The sequence below is a fragment of the Chelonia mydas genome, chromosome 25, assembly GCF_015237465.2.
Source record: "Chelonia mydas isolate rCheMyd1 chromosome 25, rCheMyd1.pri.v2, whole genome shotgun sequence".
Taxonomy (NCBI): Eukaryota; Metazoa; Chordata; order Testudines; family Cheloniidae; genus Chelonia; species Chelonia mydas.
In genome coordinates, this window is record NC_057858.1 from 12226817 (window position 1) to 12245997 (window position 19181).

Below are 19181 nucleotides of genomic sequence, written 5' to 3' on the forward strand. Positions count from 1 at the left end.
GGCACACGAGAGGTGTAAGCATGGGGAGAGTGGCCTGATTTTAAACTTAGACCCTGTTCTATGCTACCGTTAGGGCAGGGGTGGTCTCTGCCGAGAACTGCTCTGAAGCCTTAGCTACGATTTCTATGCTCCAGGGCACAAGTGTGGCTGAGGATCAGGAAGAATTAGATCCCCTTCCGACGCACATCCTGTAGGATCCTGCAGGGTCCAGGTGTTGATTTTGCAGCTTACAAAAGCCCTGTTCCCCTTTACGCCCTGGCTTTGTAAAGGCTGGGGCAAGGGACGAAAGGGAAGCGGTCTCGCAGCCCAACAGGAGGGTATAAAAGGAGGAAATCACCCTGATAGGCTGAGGTAGTGGAAGGGCTGGACTAGGACTCCTGGGTTTTACTCCCAGCTCTGGGAGGGGCATGCGGTCTGGAGATGAGAAGGGAGTGGCATTGGGGTCAGGACTCCTGGGTTCTATTTTTTGGCTCTGCCTCTCACTCACTGGCTCACTTTGGACAAGTCTCTTCCCTTTCCCGCACCTCAGTTTCCCCCATCTGTAAAATGAGGACACTGAAATTTAACCCCTCCTTGCGAAGGGGCTTTGAGATCTAGGGATCGAAGATGCCAGATAACTAAGGGCTGTTACTTGTCCTCAGTATGAGGGCCTGAGAACCAGGAAGTGAAACTGACTAGAAATAGACATAGAAAGCCCCCACTGACTTCAGTGGGACCAGGCTCTGCGCCCCCCCCGAGGGTGAAATTCAATAGTAAGAGCTCGATCCTGCAGATGCTGAAGGATTACAGGATCAGGGCCTAAAGGCAGGGTGACCATATTTCCCTCTGCTGAATACGGGACCCCCTGGTTAAATTACTCTTATTTTGAGCGAGTTCAACAGCTATCAGTCAGAACTATACAGTACAAACGTTCAAATTAACATCAAGTGAACGGAGCCCCTGTTAAAAAGAAATAGGGGAGACAGATAATATGGGACAATTTGCCCATTTTTAAGAAAAAGTTGGGACACCTGCAGGAGGGCTGAAAAACGGGACGTCTGGTCACCCTACCTAACGGAGAATCCGAGAAGACAAGTGTCTGATGGGGACGGGGTTTGGAAATGGTGGAGCGTTTGCTTCTCGGATGATAAGGGTCAGGAAGGAGTTTCTGCAAGTGGCCGGCTGAGCTCCTGTTGAAGCGATGGTAGTAATGCAGCTGAGACACCACGGTGGCGTGAATGGTGTGTCACGGCACCTCCAGCCATGGCTCGGCAGCTTTTGAATTGTTACTTAAACTGAAATAAATGGTAAAGCAACAGATTTGATTATAAAGTTCTCTTGGTTCTAACAATCTCGGGGGGGTTCTGGAAAGATTTTTTTTGTCCGTTTACGGAATAGAATAATAGGAACATCAGGCTGGATGAGGCCTCAAGAGGTCCAAACCCCTGCGCTGAAGCGGTATGAAGTAAACCTAGACTGTCCCCGAGCAGTGGCTGTCCACTCCAGCCTGTTCTCAAAACCTCCCGTGGCAGCCTTTTCCGGAGTGTAACTAGCATCATAGTCAGAAAGTTTTTCCTAATATCCAACCTAAATCTCCCTTGCCGCAAACTTAGCTGATTTCTTCTCGGCCTGCAGCCCGGGGGCTGTGGAGAACAGTTGATCACTGGCCTCGCTTAGTCTGAGAGGAGATTTGTGTATTTTCATCTGATGGTTTCAGATGCGACCTGCCGTCCCCCTGATGCTTCTGGCACCGTCGGTGTCTCCCTGGCTGTCTCTTCAGGTCTTGTGTATTCACCACCCTGCTCCTACCCCACCCCCATATTTTTCCAAGGCTCACGCTCCTTTGCAGCTTGCCTTGCACCCTTGAATTTTCCTCTTTTCATTGCTGTTGCATTAGATCTAATAGCTGGAGCCAAATGGGTTCTGCTGCCACCTAGGGCTGGGAGCCCTGCACACTTGTAAAAAATTCCACGCCAAGGACCCAGCCCTTTAGGAGGAGACAGAGAGAGACAGATACAGCTGCAGGATGCAGGCTACATGGGACTGCTTTGGTTCCTGTCCTTTCTGCATTCGACCTTCTTTGGAGACAAGGTAAAGCAAAAGGTGATGGATATTTCAGGTGCAATCGACTGGCAAAGCCAGCTGACGAGGGTCGGGGGAGAAAAGGAATCATATTCCCCCCCCGCTGGTAGCTGTATATTCCGGCTGCCATCCTGAGTTGCATATTAAGCAGGGTCAGCAGCAGCCTCCCTGAAGCTGCAGGGGGTCTTGGGGGGGTTGGTGCAGGAGACATAGAGGGTGGGGGGCACGTTTGGGGACTGTGGTCTCCGTATGGAGTGATTGCGGTGGGGCTTTTGATCCAGGCGCTGTTTTATTTGGAGGGAGACTGGGGCTCGGTCGACATCATCATCTCCTCCATGTCTAGCCCCATGGCGCAGGGAGGTGCCTGGACTGGGGGGGACGTGGCCGCAGACTGTGTGTCCTGGCTCGGGTTGAGGCCGATGTGGCGCTGTGATGACAAATCAGATCTAGCAGGTTCAGTGGGGAGCCCAGAATGGGGACCCTTTGAGTTGGAGAACGGAAACAAAGCTCCCTGTGGTGGGAGGCAGAGCCTTGGCCCTGCCTGGCTGCCGATGGCTTCGGCACAATGGCAAGGTGTGTGTGCATTTTCTAGAGGCGTGAATTGCATAACAGACGGAGCAGGGCTAGCTGTGGGCCGAGCAGCCAGGGCTTTGCGCATGCTGCTTGGTAGGGCAGGTTCTACCCTGAGAGAGACCGAGAGATCCACGACAGCGGCTCTGCTTGTCTTTTTTTGCCCACCTCTCCGTGCCGCTGTGTCTATACGGTGATGCACTGGGCTGATTCTCCATCCCCATCTCTGCACGGAGGGCTCTGCACCTCGGATTCCTCCACGCAGCTATGGACTCTGGGTGGCTGGGCTTCCCACAAAGGGTTACAGTGCGGCTGGGAGCCAGTGGGCATGGCGGGCTTCTGCTGGGTTCCTGGCAGCTCGCCGCTTCCATGGCGGGGGGATTGCAGGGATGATGGGGAGGGGGGGTGTCTGTTGCCCAGCCAGGCAGGGCCCTGGAACCTCTGTTGTGCTGGGGGACGGGGAGGTGGCCAGGTGGTGGGTGCGAGGGGGAGCTGGATCGATGCAGGGTCTGTTGTTCTGGCCGATCATCCTCTTACCCTCACAGCCTAGCCATCAGTCACAATGATGGGCCAGCTCCATCCTGGGTGTAACTCCACCGACTCCATTGGAGTTACACCAGGAAGGAATTTGGCCTGATATCATATTGCCTTTCATCCAGCAGCATCCCAGACCACCCCCGCGAGCACTCCCTGAGCTGCAGCTGTCTCTGGGGTGGAGCTCAGCAGCTGTGCTGCACTAGACACATGGCCCAACACGTCTCTTTGATGCGGGGAATTTCAGGGAGCACATAACCCCCCCGCATCGCCCCATGCTGGGATCTAGCTAGGACGCTGGGGTTCCTGTCTCGTGTGGAAAATGCCAGGGGATATCTTAGTGACCGTGAGCGGTCTGGGCCTCCGTCTTTTGCGATGACACATCAAACAGTCCCCCTGGCCGTGCAGCGCCCCTAGAAGCCTGCTGGCAGCATTGCTTTGAAATTCAGAGGCCTGACGGTTGGGCCTTGTACGTCTCTCCTGGATCCGGAGGGTGTTTTCATAGGAGGGGGGCAGGGGCTGGTGTCTCGAATTGTACTGCCGAGTTCTGTACTCCTGGGGCATAATTGGGAGGGGCAGAACGTTAAACCTGGGCTTGGTGTCTGGCTTCGTTCGGGAATGCTGAGTGTCTGACAGCCATGTAGAGACCGGCCTGAATTTCATTGCAAAATTGCTTTTCCAAGGCACTGATGTCTTGCTGCGGGGGGGGGGGGGCTGGAGCTGCCGAGGGGAGTGCAGGGCAGGACTGAGGGTCTTCAGCGGAGCTGGGTGCTGGGAATGGCAGGGGAGGCCCTGGGTTTGGAGTAGCAGGGGGGCTGTGAGTCAGGATTGAGGGACACCAGAAGAGCTGGGGGTTGGGGGCTGGGGGGAACCCAGGACTGAGATAGCAGGGGAGGCTGCAGGTCAGGATTGAGGGACAGTGGCAGATGATTTTAAACAGCTTCTTGCATCGTATTCTTGTGGCAGGCTCTCTCCGCAGTGACCTGACCAGACAGCAAGTGTGAAAAATTGGGACAGAGGGTGGGGGGGTATTAGGAGCCTATATAAGAAAAACCCCAAATATTGGGACTGTCCCTGTAAAATCAGGTCACCTGACCACAGCATGGCCGTGCAGGCGGAGGGCTCTGCCTCCCTGTTCGGGGTGAATTGATGCTCCTGTGCTAATGGACCCTCTAATTCTGGGTGACACTTACCGGGCTGGGGCAGGTGTGGTTAGGCGGTGGGATCCCAGGGCATAGGAGACAGCCAGTCCTCTTCCCCCCCGTTATTTTCCCCTCTGCTGCCTGGCCACTGTTGTCTCTTGCCCCTCTCCGCTCTGGGGTTGTACCCACTCCACATCTCCGCTGTTCTTCAGTTCACGGCCTGTCCCCGCCCCGTGTCTGCTGCGAGGAGCTCCACGCAAAGCCAGGGGCCTGGAGACCTTAGTCAGGGGAGGCTTGAAAACAGGCAGAAACTCAATAGCCTGGCCGGGGCTGTCCCAGCGCCCTAATCAAAGGCCAGCCCTGCCGGTGTGACTGCAGGTGGTATGTTGCCCTGCCCTGAAATGGTCTGGGACCTGTCCTAGTTCCCTGGGAATCGAGCTTTGTTGCCTCCCAGGTGCCCACCGCATCCCATCGCTGCGCCTGCAGGTGCTGGCAGGAGGGAGGGGCAGGGACGGCGCAGGGGGGATCTGACAAACTCGGGCAGCATGGGAGCGTCGACAGGGGGGCTTGGACTCTTATCCTGGCAGTGAGATCTCGGAGACAGTGGAAGAGTCTTCCCTGGGTGGCCATTAAATCCGGGCTGGACGGTGCGCTGTGAAACATACTGTATTATTACTTAGAGGCTCCACTGTGCCGGTCCCTGCATGGCCCCAGTGGGAGACAGTCCCTGTCACAGGGAGTTTGCAATTAAGAGACCAGATAGATAAAAGCTGGGAGGGGAAACTGAGGCAGTGAGAGGGGAGGCCTCCAATGGAGATCCTAAATCACCTAGGTCTTTCCATCTCTAGCACCTCTGCTCTCTTGTGTATACAATCCATACTGAGGCCAGTTCTGCTTTCCATTCCCGTGGACTTCTGGGGGATTGTGTGGGGGTAACAGAAAGCAGAATTTGAATCTCCTCTTGGGGGCTGGATCCTGATCTCGGCGATGCCAGTGCAAATCTGGAGTAGCTTCATCAGAGTTGTCAGGGGACTGGCTCTGAATTTGCACCAGCCTCACTGGGCATGAGGGCCAGATCCTGAAGTCAGGGGAGTGACTCTGGGTGCCACTGAGATCAGGATCTAGCCCTAAATCCATTGAGTTAAGTGGAGTGACTCCAGATTCACCCAAGTGTCCCTGAGATCAGGATCTGGCCTGCTGCCTCCCTTCACTTTCCTACTTCCTCTCCTATCTCTCCTCCCTTTAATCATTCCCACTAGGTCTCCCGCCCCCCAGAGCAGGGGCTGGCAGACGCAAATCTGCCCAGGGGTGTGTGCCAAGAGGAAGGATCTATCCTGGTTCCTGGTGATTTGTGGAAGTATAAAGATCCCAAGGCAGGTCCTGAGCCTGGGACACTTTGTTTATTTCAGAGCAAAAACAGATAAGAAATGAATACGGATCCCCGGGATCGTGGCGGGTCGTCGGGCCGCCCACAGGCGGGGAGGTGCTGCAGCAAGGCCATCCGTGCAGGATCTCGCTCTGTGAGATGTGCCCGCGTTATTTCATTCCGGCTTCCTCCATCTTTTCTTATGAGCCCATCAGTTGTGCCTTGGAGACTGGGCTCTGCACAGAGGCTGCTGGAGAGAACCCGGACCACCAGGCCTGGTTGGTGTGGGGTTCTCTGTTCCCCTCTGTGCCCACTTGACACCCCCTTGCTTCCTGAGAGGCTTGCGTTGGCTTTATTGGTGTGGGGGAGTGGATGCATTGAGCTGCCTCTGGTTTGTAATGGTCCCTGCTGTACAGCCTGGGATATGTGGCGGGTGGGGCTAGCTCTCTGGCAAACCCTCCCTTGGGGCTGTTTGTGCTGCTGGTTATTGGGTTTCTCCCCCGGCCCTCGCTCCCCCAGCTGGGTCCCCCTTCGCCTGGAACCAGCCTTGACTCCGGTTTCAATTAGTGGAAGCTGGTAACAACATGCTGTTTGTTTAATGCCTCCTGGGACCTGCCGGGGAGGGGGCTGCCGTGCAGAGGAGGTGTCTGTTGTGATGGACGTGCTGCTTTTCTTCCAGCGGGACTGTCCTCTGCTCTCTGCAGTTACTGCGTGTGACTGGCAGCCCCCGGCGCCTCTGTCCCCACCCATGCAGGACCCCCTTGCTGGCCTTCCAGAGCTGGAGGGCGCCCCTGGGGGTGAGAGTGGGGTCTGAGTCTGAGTTTTGACCTGCACTAATTTGAAGCCAGGCAACAGCAGATGCAGCCCCCTCCCGCAACACCCCTTTGTAACCTCGCTGTGTGTTTCCCTCTCCCTTTCGTGCTCCCCCCACCCAGCTCTCTGCACCCCATTCCCAAGGGCATCTGTGTGACAGCAGCTGCTGGGAGCGGAGTGGCCAAGCCGCTGCCTTTCGCAGCCGGGGGGGCCGGTAGCAGGCTGATTGCTCATTCATTATTCACCCTCTGTTCACTGTCACAAACTCCTCTTTCCACCGGCTTGGTCCCGATGGAGAATAAACCTCCCCTGGGAGCCCCCCCGTGGAGGGGGGGGCGTCCCATTCTTGCACAGCTCCCCTCTGACCCCGTGCTCCTGGGGATCAAACGTCCCACAGCAGGGTGAACCCTGCAGGAACTGAACCAGCTCCCCTAGGGTGGGGCGGGTGGGACACAAGGCCAGGAGTGTTAGGGAAGAAGCTCCTGTTATTGGCCAAGGTTGTAGCAACAGGAGATGGAGGCAGATGCTTTACACCCAGTCGCCTACTTCCCCCGGGCTGACCTACGCCCTAGAAGGACCAGGCGACAGCAGAAGCACCTCGCACCCCCTACCCCCGCCATGAATGCCCGGCTCTCTCCCACCTACCTCTAGCCCCCTCTGGGTACAAAGCCAGCTCCTGGCTAAGCAAGGGGAAGCTGGTTTGACTTTCCACCCCAGGAATCTCCCCGCAACATCTGGGCTGGTAGCGAAGACTCCCGAGCCTGGGGATGGTGCAGAATAGATCTAGTCCCTAGCAGTGATTTTAATTCTAGCACATGGAGGAGCCAATCAACACAATGCTATTGTTTCTCCCGTCCCCCCCGCGTCCCCTCCTTGCGCTGCATCGACTAAAATTGGCCGTTGCCTCGTGAGAGCCGCAGGCCGAGGTGACGTGTCGTGTCCCCGGCAGATCTCCACGGCAAAGAGGAAGGCTCCCGAATGTCAGGACCAGTAGATTTTCCCCCTCATCAGGAGTATCCATGGATACCGTCGCTTGGGTTCTTGCAGGGCTGCAGGGAATTAGACTTCCTGGAAATGAACACAGGAGCGTTTGCAGTGTTGGTCCCAGGCTGAGACAGAGACAAGGTGTGTGGGGGGAGGAAATACCTCTTACTAGACCAGCTTCTGTTGCAGGAAGGGAGACGCTTTCGAGCTTCCCAGAGCTCTTCTCCAGGTCTGGGGAAGGGAACCAGAGCGTATGGGGAGCACTGATAGTCCCAGGGGGGCAAAGGGCGAATGAAATTCCTCTTCGCCCGTGGAGATGGCACATGGGTCTCTGCCATCTTGGCAGGTCCAGATGGCCTAGCTCCGCCGGTCACTGTCGAGAGGGCTGTCACGAGAGGGGTGCCCTCGGCTAGGCCTTGCTGTGCAGCGGGCTAAAGCTCCATCCCTTTCTGTGTTGCTGGGTGCAATGAGACACTTCAGAGGGGCAGGTTTGTGCCAGACTTAGAACAGGGGCCAGGTCCTCAGCGGGTGTAAATCGTCACCTTTAATGAGTTCAGTGGAGTTACGGTGCTGCACCAGCTGGGGATCTGGCCCTGGAAATCAAAGGCTTTTTTTGTGTGCATTGATCATAGAATCATAGAATATCAGGGTTGGAAGGCACCTCAGGAGGTCATCTAGTCCCACCCCCTGCTCAAAGCAGGACCAATCCCCAATCAAATCATCCCAGCCAGGGCATTGTCAAGCCTGACCTTAAAAACTTCTAAGGAAGGAGATTCTACCACCTCCCTAGGTAACGCATTCCAGTGTTTCACCACCCTCCTAGTGAAAAAGTTTTTCCTAATATCCAACCTAAACCTCCCCCACTGCAACTTGAGACCATTAGTCCTTGTCCTGTCCTCTTCTACCACTGAGAATAGTTTAGAACCATCCTCTCTGGAACCACCTCTCAGGTAGTTGAAAGCAGTTATCAAATCCCCCCTCATTCTTCTCTTCTGCAGACTAAACAATCCCAGTTCCCTCAGCCTCTCCTCATAAGTCATGTGTTCCAGACCCCTAATCATTTTCGTTGCCCTTCGCTGGACTCTCTCCAATTTATCCACATCCTTCTTGTAGTGTGGGGCCCAAAACTGGACACAGTACTCCAGATGAGGCCTCACTAATGTCGAATAGAGGGGAACGATCATGTCCCTCAATCTGCTCGCTATGCCCCTACTTATACATCCCAAAATGCCATTGGCCTTCTTGGCAACAAGGGCACACTGCTGACTCATATCCAGCTTCTCGTCCACTGTAACCCCCAGGTCCTTTTCCGCAGAACTGCTGCCTAGCCATTCGGTCCCTAGTCTGTAGCAGTGCCTGGGATTCTTCCGTCCTAAGTGCAGGACCCTGCACTTATCCTTATTGAACCTCATCAGATTTCTTTTGGCCCAATCCTCCAATTTGTCTAGGTCCTTCTGTATCCTATCCCTGCCCTCCAGCGTATCTACCACTCCTCCCAGTTTAGTATCATCCGCAAATCAGCCGTAAGGCTGGGGGAGAGTGGAGTTTCTTCCCCTTGCTGGCAAAGTCTTGGGGTTCTGCTGGGACAGAGGCCAGCAGCTGATGCCTGATGAGGGCTAGTGACTGGGACAGTGGCTTGGATTGGCAGTGAAAGCCGGGAGCCGCATTGGGAGCTTGCCGCCAAGTTACATAAGGGCTTTGCAGGGGGCAGGAGCCGTGTCTCTTAATTGATTTCCTGGCTGATATTTTCCCCAAACTATCAAAACACTCTGGAGTGTATAACGGTACTGAGCCAGATCCTCGGGGGGGTGATCTGCGCCGCCGGGGGCCTGGCTCATGACCTCTACGTCAAAGGCTTGGCCAATGTCAGATAATGAAGCACCGTCGCTTCCCTGAGAACCTGTACAGTTACAGATCAGTAAACTGAGGCCTGGAGCGGGGAAAAGACGTTGCTCATAGCCACACAGTGAGTCAATGGCAGAGCTGGGACCAGAACCCAGACGTCCTGAATATTACACCACCCTCCCCTTCCCAGAGCTGGGAATAGAACCCAGGAGTCCTGATTCCCAGTCTTCTGCTCTGGTCGCTAGATTCCACTGGCCTTGCCACGGGCCCTTGACTATTAGCAAGTTGGGCCAGGTGCACATCAGTTCTCTACACAAAGGGCCACCCGCTTCCTAGTGGAATAACGAGCCCCACCTTGCTCCCTGTTACATGCTCTCAATCTTGCTTGGTCAGTCTGCATGTGCTAACGATCTACTAATTGTGTGTGGGTGTCCACAGGGCCACTCTCTGCCTCCAGCTATGTCACTTTAATGTCACCCACTGGCCTCTTCCAGAGATGTGGCGAGGCCAGAAGAGACCCTAAGTTCTGTCCATGGTGCTGAACCCTACGTGGGGGCCAGGCACAAGGTGTTACTATGGGCATCTGAATCACTGAGTGTCCCAAGTGAGGTCAGGGCTCTATTGTGCAAGGTGCTGCACATACACACAATGAGAGAGCCCCTGCCCCAAAGAGCTTCCAATCTAAATAGGAAAGAGTGGGGGAGGGAGGGAGAAACCGAGGCACACACGGAGGAACAACTTTTCCAAAGTCCCACAGAAGGTCAGTGGCAGAGTTGGGACTAGAACCCAGGTCTCCTGAGTCCCAGTCGAGCGCTGCTGCTATCTATTGGCCTGTGCTACTGTCTAATGGGAGTCTCCATACGGCAGCATAAACCCCGTAGTTACCCCTGTGCATGGGGCGGGGGGGGGGGGGGTTAGACTTCTACTGCTTCTACTATCCAGTATTTTTTATTATAGCTTGAATGACTCACGCCAAGGCCTTTCCCCCTCCCTTGGCTTCCAGCCTGTAGTCAGAAAGATGGTGGCTGCCCATGGGGAGGGATCCAAAAAGGTGGGGGGAACATTCAGAGCAGCTGGTGCTGTGAGCACAGGAGCTCTGAGTTCTAATCCCGGCTCTTCCACTGACTCTGAGTGGCCTTGAGCAAGTCCAGTGCTACCTCAGTTTCCCCAAGCTATAAAATGGGGACAACAACTGGCGCCCAGATATGGCACCGGAGCAGAAAGACTCAGGTTGGGGCCGGGGATCTAATCACGAGCATAGGGTCACTCGGTCCTCTGGGTTTGTGCTGCGTCGATTTGCCTTTGGAAGGTGTGAAGAATTACCTAGCTGCTAAGAATTAAATCCCCCTCGGGGGAGAACGTGACATTAATTTATAATGATGAGAACCTTAAAATAACACAGGCCTCAGATTGCTTGTCCCGCGGCTCAGCCTGTCACTGTGTGTGTCTGAGTGAGCGAGAGAGCGCGCACGTGCGGCCCGGCTGCATTGAGAAGAAGTGAGCTCCGACGCTCAGAACGCACTTTCCGGTCCAGAGAAGAGCCCTGCGTTGCTGAAGCGAATGTTAGAGCTTCTCTGGAAAGATGCCTGTCTGGGACACCTGCTCTAGCCAAACATACGTTACTGGGCTCAATAAAGGGGTGACTGGTGCTCCAATGGTCTCTTCTGGCCATAAAAATCTATGACTTGCTCAGGTTCCCCCAGACCAAAACGCCCATTGCAGACGGGGAGACCTAAGAGGAGGCTGATGGGGCTGTTGGCTGTACATCAAGCACGTTATGCCTTTTCCGCCCCCAGTGGAGAGAACTTGTCTGTACCTCGTTTTTCCCCTCTGTAGAATGGGGACGTGACCTTGACTTGCCTTTGTAAAGCGCTTGGAGATCTTCGGCTGGGAAGCACTACGGAGTCGCCAAGCGGTTACAGCACGGCGTGAATAACATGACACAGTGCTTGGACTCGGCCTGGAGCACAGCAAGGAAAAGTGGCGGTGTGCGTGCCAGCAAACTGCGGATGATTGTTATCTGCGTTGTAGCTCGGAGCTCCAGCTGCGGGGCTCGGTGCCACACCAGCACCCATAGAGGGGCTGCGCCTGCCCCAAAGAGCCGATGAGCTCAATAGGTGTGACAGACAATGGGTAGGAAGAGAGATAGTGGCCCAGGCAACATGCCTCTTCCTGAGGTACAGTTCTCCTCTATCCTGTGAGGTCAGAAAGAAATATTACCCTTATTTTACTGGTGGGGAAACTGAGGTGCAAGGCAGCTGTGATTTGCCCAAGGTAACAGGCAGGCCAAGGAATAGAACCTAGATCTTCTTAGTCACCTGTCCAGTATCCTACTCATTAGGCCAGCCTTCCTTTGGGAACAAGAGCCTTCAGAGAGGTGAATAACAAGGGGGCCAAAGATAATGACTGGTCAAATATTTAGTAGGGGGGAAAAGTGAAATTTGTGGCACCAAATTGAATGTTATGGTTTAAGAAAACCGGACAGGTTTTCATTTTCCCTCTTTATCTTGCGGATATTTCATTATTCACCCCGGCCTCTGCTATGCAACTAGGTCAGATTAATACTTCCTTCTTGCCTTACAATCTGTGCATGTCTAGTGAGCGGGGTGGGGGAGCGAATACTTTGGATTGTTTTCATTAAAGAAACTGATGTTGCAAAATAAAGGGAATAAGAAGTTCGGCTGTGACTGGAGGAGCCCTGCTTCTGCCATCGGTAGCATCTGAGGCCAAGGCCAGAAAGATGCTAGGATGGGAATCGAAGCTAATTAAAAAGGAGTCAATATATTTCTTCCCTGACGTGGTTAGAATGCCTTTGCGTGAGAAACGCTTTCTATCTGCTTTATCCAAAGGAGAGTTATGACTGTGACCTACCTGTTCATGGTTTACAAGTCCCTGCATGGTGAAGAGATTTCCCTAGTACCGGGCTCTTTATCTAGCAGGAACAAGCATCTAATGGTCAGAAGCAGAAGTTAGACAAGTTCAGATTAGGAATAAGGGACTCGTTTTTAACTCCAGCAACAACTGACCTAGTGTTCTTGTGGCGTCTCCATCACTTCAAGTCCTTCAATCGCAAGTGGACATCTTCCTAAAAGAGGTACTGCAGATCCAACAGACGCTGTGGGGTCGACCCAGAAATTGGTGGGTGGGGTACTCTGGCCCATCTGGCGTCGGAGGTTGGACTAGATGGTCATGTCGGTCCCTACAAGTGTATGGCTCCACGAAGGGCCAGATGTTCAGAGAAGCCCAGCAAGTCCTAACACAGAACCCCAGCGGGGTGATGCCCACTATGGAAAACCCAGCCCTCAGTCTGTATAGGCCTTAGGGAGTGCATTCTTCTGGGACTGCATTCATGCACAAAGGAAATGCTGAGTGCGGAACAGAAGCTCGTCCATCTCACTTGATTTGAAGTGGGCAAATTTTGCCACGGTACAAAATGATTCATTCAAGTGATATTCATTTGTAACTCGGTCCCTCCGCTAGCCCCGATTTAAAACCAAGTTGCCTACGCCCCCGCAAAAGAAGAGTCAATCCCACTTCTATTGACGTCAACCGCAAGTTTCCACATTGACGTCAGCGTGCGCTGGGCCATCTCCCTGGCTGCGTGAAAGGCAAGCACAGGAAAGGAAAGATCGGAAAATGCCCTCAAAGCTTGGGAGGTCCTCAGGATCCCTGGTAAATATCTCAACACCCACCTCAGCCCCAGGAAACTCCAATGCAGCTCCTACTTCATTAGAACCTGAGCAAGCCCCAGCTGGACTCTGACCCTGGCTTCTACCTTCTACCTCTGGGAATGGGGCATGTGCCCAGCAGCCAGGGTTAATTTGCATTCTCCATCTGTGTGAGCATTGCCCCTTTGCGGCTGAGCTGGGGTTGGTATGAAGGTTAATGAGGGAATGATTTTTAAAAGCATTCGGTTTAAGGGAAACAATCTACACCAACTCTAGAGTCGATGTTTCTCATTCTTTGAGCTGCTTCTCTCTCTGGGGCGTGGGCGTCTGCCAACTGAAGGAGCAAGGAGCTGATAGGCACAGGTCTCCTTGTGCGCTCACGAGCACCAGTGCAGAATGGATGTAGGTCTGATCTGGTTGTGTGTTATGCTCTTTTTGATTGGTGTAAATGGCTGGGCCAGGCTGGGGCTATGAGGAATTGGGCCTGAGAGGTCAGATGGTCAGCAGGGGTAAATTGTCATGTCTGCATTGATTTCAGGAAAGCAATGGCCATTCACGCCAGCAAGGGAGCTGGGCTTAGATGTTCGATGAACAATATGTGATCTGGAGATGAGAGCTGTTTAAACAGATGCCGGGGGGAGGTCAACTCATTTGATCTGATGAAGGGCTGGATAATTGGAAAGAGGAGTGAGGGCATGCAGAAAGTCAGGGGAACAAGGAGCAAGGAAGGGAATGAAAGGTGGAAGGAGAAAAAGACAGAGCACAAGAGGAAAAGTGGAGGAGGGGTGGGGAAGGAGAGACCAGACTGTGGGAGAGAGTGGGGATTAGAGGGTGTCCTATAGGAATTCCTCCCCCAGGCATAGTAGCATTCCCAGGGATGGAGTTTGTGGGGGATGGAGGAGCCGAGGCTGGGGAAATACTGCCAGCAGCCACACCCCATTCCCCATCACAGCCGGGAACCTGGGGCACCTAAATAATTCATTTGCCCGCTGGAGCAGAAAGACAAATGCTGATTAAAGCAGCTGATGGAAAGGCTGGCTGGAGGGGGCTTTGTGTGCCATGGGCAAAGGGTGCGTGCAAGGTGTGGGTGGGGGGAGGGGGTGGCTATTGCTTTCCTATTAAGTCCTTCCTCGGAGGCAAACAAACCCATTGTGATGCTGTGATATTACAGAGCGCTGTCCCGCGGGGATTCCTCTGCCACTTGCCCGGGTGCAGTCAGAGACGGGGCCTTTGGATTTACTCTGTGGTGGAAATTCCACTGCTTTCTATTATTTGTTGTTGGTTTCTAATGCCCACGGGTGCTCTGAGCGCATCACTCAGACAAAGGATCCCTGTGCCAAGGAGGGGAAATGTCCTCAACCTCCCCAATTTTCCTTTAATGTAAAGGTCTTTATGATTTCCTGATTGGGTTTCTTAGCAACCCGCTTGCAGCCCTGTCTGCATCTGGCAATCAAACCCCATTAGCTGGAGGTCTAGAGGGTACAGCCTGACAGTCAGGAGACCTTAGTTTTAGTCTCAGTGTTGCCACTGGTGAATCACTTCCCCTCTCTGTGCCTCAGTTTCCCCATCTCTAAGGTGGTGCTAATGATACCACCCTCCTTTGTAAGGTGCTGTGAGATCTAATGACTGAAAGCGCTATGTAATAGGCAGGTATTATAGGTGGAACTAGGAGATGGGCTGAAGTGGTTTTTACTCAGACCCATCTGCTTTATGTCAACCTGATGACCACTTGGCTAGATCCTGCTCTGAAGCTTGTGTGTGTAAAGTGAGGCATCAGCACTGGGCCTCTGCGCTTGGTCCTGTATAAATACAGAACAAAGACACAGTCTCTGCCCCAAAGAGTTAAACTGGGCTCTAGATCAGCATTCTTGGTTCTATTAATAGCCCCATGCATCTAGTAGCTGGTGGAGTTTTACATGCTCACATCCTTCTATTATGTGCATTACGGACGCGCCCAGAGTCTGTCAGGCATCAGAAGGCCATTGTGCTGGGAGCTGTACGTACGCGCAGTGAGAGACACTGCCCCGAAGAGCTTGCAACCTGAGTAAAGACTTTGATAAAAACTGCCCCAGTCCCTGAAGGTTTCGGGGAGCTTGTCCCGTTGCAAGGGAAGACGCTGGCTGATCGGCACCAGCCTTCTGCTTTTCACAACGCCGACCCTCGCTTTTTATTGCACCACAGACTGTTGTTGTCTTGAGCTGGGCCCAGAAGCCCAGGATGGAGCTGGAATTAACAAGCACGCTTGCATCTATATTTGATGGCATGGTCGAGAGCCCAGGAAAAGAAATTGAAAGCCTCTTTGCCTTTATATTCCGGCTGCTGGGGTGCTATTGGCTGTCACCGTAGCAACCAGAGAGCCTTGGCCCGGCTGTGATTGGCTGGCCCCGTTGGCAGCATCTCCTTGGTTTTTCCTGATTGCCATGATTTATTCAGCATCGCCTGGGAATCGCCCACGACGCAAGATTCATGAGGCTTCAAAGAGCCGCGGAGCCTTTTGTCTCCCAGTGGGGCTTGTCTCTTCTTTATTTATTTAGTGGGAAATCGGCTTGGCTCTGGTTTAAAGGAACCCTCGGCCCATTATCTCTGCCGAGTGGGGCCTGCGCCGTGTCTTGGCAGAGCTGGTGGAGGGGAGCCGGTTGGCTGGCTTGGGAAGGACATTGGGAAGAGGAAAAGGGAGGCCCAAAGTGCAATCAGACTGGGGAGGACCAGAAACTGTTGCCCTGCTGGGGGCAGCAGGGAAGGTGTTTAAGGCACAGGAGTCGAGGACAGGACATCGGGTGCTTTGGCCCAGCTCTGGGAGGTGGGGAGCGAGGCAGGGCTGGGAGTCAGGACTCCTGGGTTCTCTTCTGGCTTGGAGAGGGAGTATAGTCTGGTGGTTAGTGCAAAGGAGTCTGGGAGCCAGGACCCCTGGGTTGTGGTGAGGAGAGAGTGGGGAAGTGATTGAAGCATAGGTCTCCTGCCTCGGAGCCTGATCCGTGCCTCGGTTTCCCCCTTTGTCACATGGGAATGATAACCTTTCCCTGCAGGACTGTTGTGAGGTTTAACTCATTGATGTCTGCAGAGCAGTTTGAAACCCTGGGGTCCTAAGTCAAGCAGGTTTGGGATTTTTCCACTGAAAGGGGTTTTAAAACAGGAAAGGGTATTTTGACGGAGCAGAGATTTTGTGAAAAAAACCTGTTTTCCTTGAATGTTTTTGGCCTTGAAACGCGGAGACAGACAGAAAAGAAACCAGGATATCTGAGTTTTGTAGAAGTATTTTTTTGCAGGGGAAAACCAGTGAATTTTCCCACCAGCTCTGGTCCTAAGGATTAAATGACTGACCACCTGGGTGACTCCGGGTGGGACGGTCTTGCATCCACTAACTGGTGAGAAGAGGAAGCCCCCTGCTCAGACCCAGACTAGCCCCGTCCCTCCTGAAATCTCAGGTGGGTGAGACCTTGCACAGTTTGCTGATGAGCGGGTGACAGTGCCCCATCCACAGAGTGCGTGAGTCTGTTACAGGCCCACCGAGGAGGGTTCGTTCTCGAGCTCAAACTGAAGCTCGTGCTTTTAGGTCCCTGGATCAGCCCCCGGGGGGTCAGACACAAGGGCGTCCGTCGAGGTTGTACAGGCTGGAGGGAGGGGTACTTGGCTTCTGCCTTGGCCCCACTACTTTCTGCAGCTGCTGGTGTTACTGCCTGGCTCTCTCGAATACCCCTCTCTAGAGCTTATCTGGAGCTTCTCAGCAGCAGATCTCAAGGTGCTTTACAAAGGAGGGTGGTTGCGTTACCCCATTTCACTGTGTACTGGTGCCACTCCGTGGGGGAGGGTGTTGCGAGCGTGGCTGTTAATCCTGCTGTGGCAGATAACGAAACTTCCCCTCAATCTAGTTAAATCCTGGCCCCTTCCTGCTGCCCCAAGGCATAGGGCAGGGCTGCTTCCTCACGTGCTCATAGTACCCTCGCTCAGTGAAGTGCCAGGAGCTTGGCGTGTGGCTGTTACCTCCTTGTGCCTGGGCACGTGCTCGCACTCCACAATGGCAGCCCACGCGCCGTCTCCCTCCAGGGTGCCCGCTGGCACCCCGAGCCATGTGCACGCCCACGCGGAGGCACCCCTGCACCATCAGAGCGGTGGGCACCCCTGCCCGCTGCCGCCCTGAGCCACAATCGCACCCCGAGAGAGACTCCGGAACGCACACCCGCCGTGAGACGTGGCGGCTCGCGCCCGCGTCCTGAAAGGGGCCCGTGCTCTGTGAGGCGTGGGCTAGCGGGCACACACGCGTGCGGAGACACACGCGCTCTCACACGCTGGGACACAGACGCACGTGAGCTGCTGCCCACTCACCAGCCCTCTGGCAAGCTTAGACATTTAACGGGCGCCGAGCGTGGAATGGGGAAGCTGCTGTTGTCCTTCCTGCTCTCACGCTGGCCTTGTGCGAGCTCTCCCAGGGTACCCTGCGCCGAAGCCAAGGGGCAGCAAGCAAACATTGTGAGCTCGGGGGGGGAGCTCGAAGCCTGACCCATACAGCTCCCATCCTGATGCAAGGAGACTGGGTCACCCTGCAGTTCACATGGAGGACAATAAAGGACCCACTGTCTCCCCGTTCGCACTGGGAACCACTGGGTCCTGCACCCACATAAAAGTCTCTCGCAAGAGCCAGGGAGGCCGTGTGAAACCATCGCAGCTACCACGGTAACCATCCCCCGGGGAAGTACAGAGACAGAGTCCTGAGCAACCAGCATGATTATTAGTTATGCCTCTGTCCACTCGTAAGATCTGATCGCTGCGGGCAACCGGGTGATGCCTTTGTCCCCATTATCTGAGACCCCGGCGTGCGACCCTTCTGTCCGTTCCACGCATGCCCCACGACGGCTCTGCCTTTCCCGGCGCTTGTGCAAAGGTAATTGCAAAGGGCCGGGTTCTGATCTCACTTACACGGATGTAAATCCAGAGCGACTCTGTTGGGGCCAGCGTGGGTTTAAATCTATAGCAGGGAACAGACAGCTGGCCTAGGGTAGTTCATGCTGATGTCCTTTAAAGGGGCCACTGGGTTTTGGTGCCCAACTTGAGACACTGAGGCCGGATTTCCAAGGGCTCAGCACCCAAAGTGCAGCGCTCTTGGGAAAGTGTGGCCCTGTCTGGGGGGTGCTGAGCCCCTCTGAAAATTCTAGCTCTGGGACCTGAGTTTTAAGGGGTGCTGAGCACCCCCTTGTTCCCAATGATGGGAGTTGGAGTGGTGAGTATTCAGCACCCCTGCTGAAAAATCAGTCTATTAACCCCTCGGTGACTCCGTTTACTCCCTTGTCATAGAGAGACGGTATCGTCCTACTTCCTAGGGGCTTACTGACCTGTGCAAAGTGCCCTGAGCGCCTCGGGGGCAGGTGACACAGGAATGCAGCTGGGGCGATGGTGAGCTCTTGGGGGCAGGGACTGTCTTTTTGTTTTGCCTTTGTACAGCGCCTAGCGCAGCACAGTCCGAGCTATGACTGGGGCTCCTGGCTGCTACCACAGGATAAATAATTAATCATAATAAATTATGACTGAAAGAAACATTCGCTCAGCTCTTGGTTTGACTGGCACATTGGACAGCAACACCTTGCCGTAGTCGGTCCCCGATCGAAGAGAGAGTGAGTGTGTGTGTCGATGTGTGTGTGTGTTGTATTTTAGGGTTCCATTTTTGTTCCGTTCAGTTCGGGGGTACCAGAGCAGCTCCCGGCTGCTCACATCTGTGATTCTGGTTCCAATCTAGGCTGTGCGAGAACCGTCTGGTGGCTCATTGGTGGCACCGGGGTGAATGAGTCCTGATCTCGGTTGAGTTTCCAACGGATACGTCACAAAGACCCAGTAGTGCCATTATCAATAAGGGCCAGATTTCCCTCAGTGCGGGAGGGGGATTCCCATTGTTCTCGGCGGGGGAGGGAAGAGATGGCCCATTGTTCTCAGTGTGGGAGGGAGGGATGCCCTATTCTCAGTGAGGGAAGGGAATGCCCTATTGTTCTCAGTGGGGGAGGGGGGATACCGCATTGGTCTCAGGAGGGGAGGGAGGGATGCCCCATTGTTCTTGGTGGGGGAGGGGAGAGATTCCCTATTGTTCTCAGTGGGGGAGAGGGGATACCCCATTGTTCTCAGTGGGAGCTGCTAACTGCTGAGCTCTTTTGAAAACCTGGCCCTAAGGGTCCCCTTTGGTGGCCCCCTCAGCAGAGCGCCAAAGGGCTGAAT

General features: G+C 54.3%; 1 protein-coding gene across 1 annotated transcript in view; it reads left to right on the plus strand.

The window, feature by feature from the left end:
* The first annotated feature begins 1941 nt into the window (after positions 1–1941).
* The window catches only part of APC2 (APC regulator of WNT signaling pathway 2), a 48975-nt gene continuing 31735 nt past the window's right edge, over positions 1942–19181 (plus strand). The window contains 1 exon segment of the mRNA XM_037885952.2: positions 1942–2070. Within this exon segment, the coding sequence (XP_037741880.1) occupies positions 2017–2070 (54 nt within the window). The 5' untranslated portion in view covers positions 1942–2016.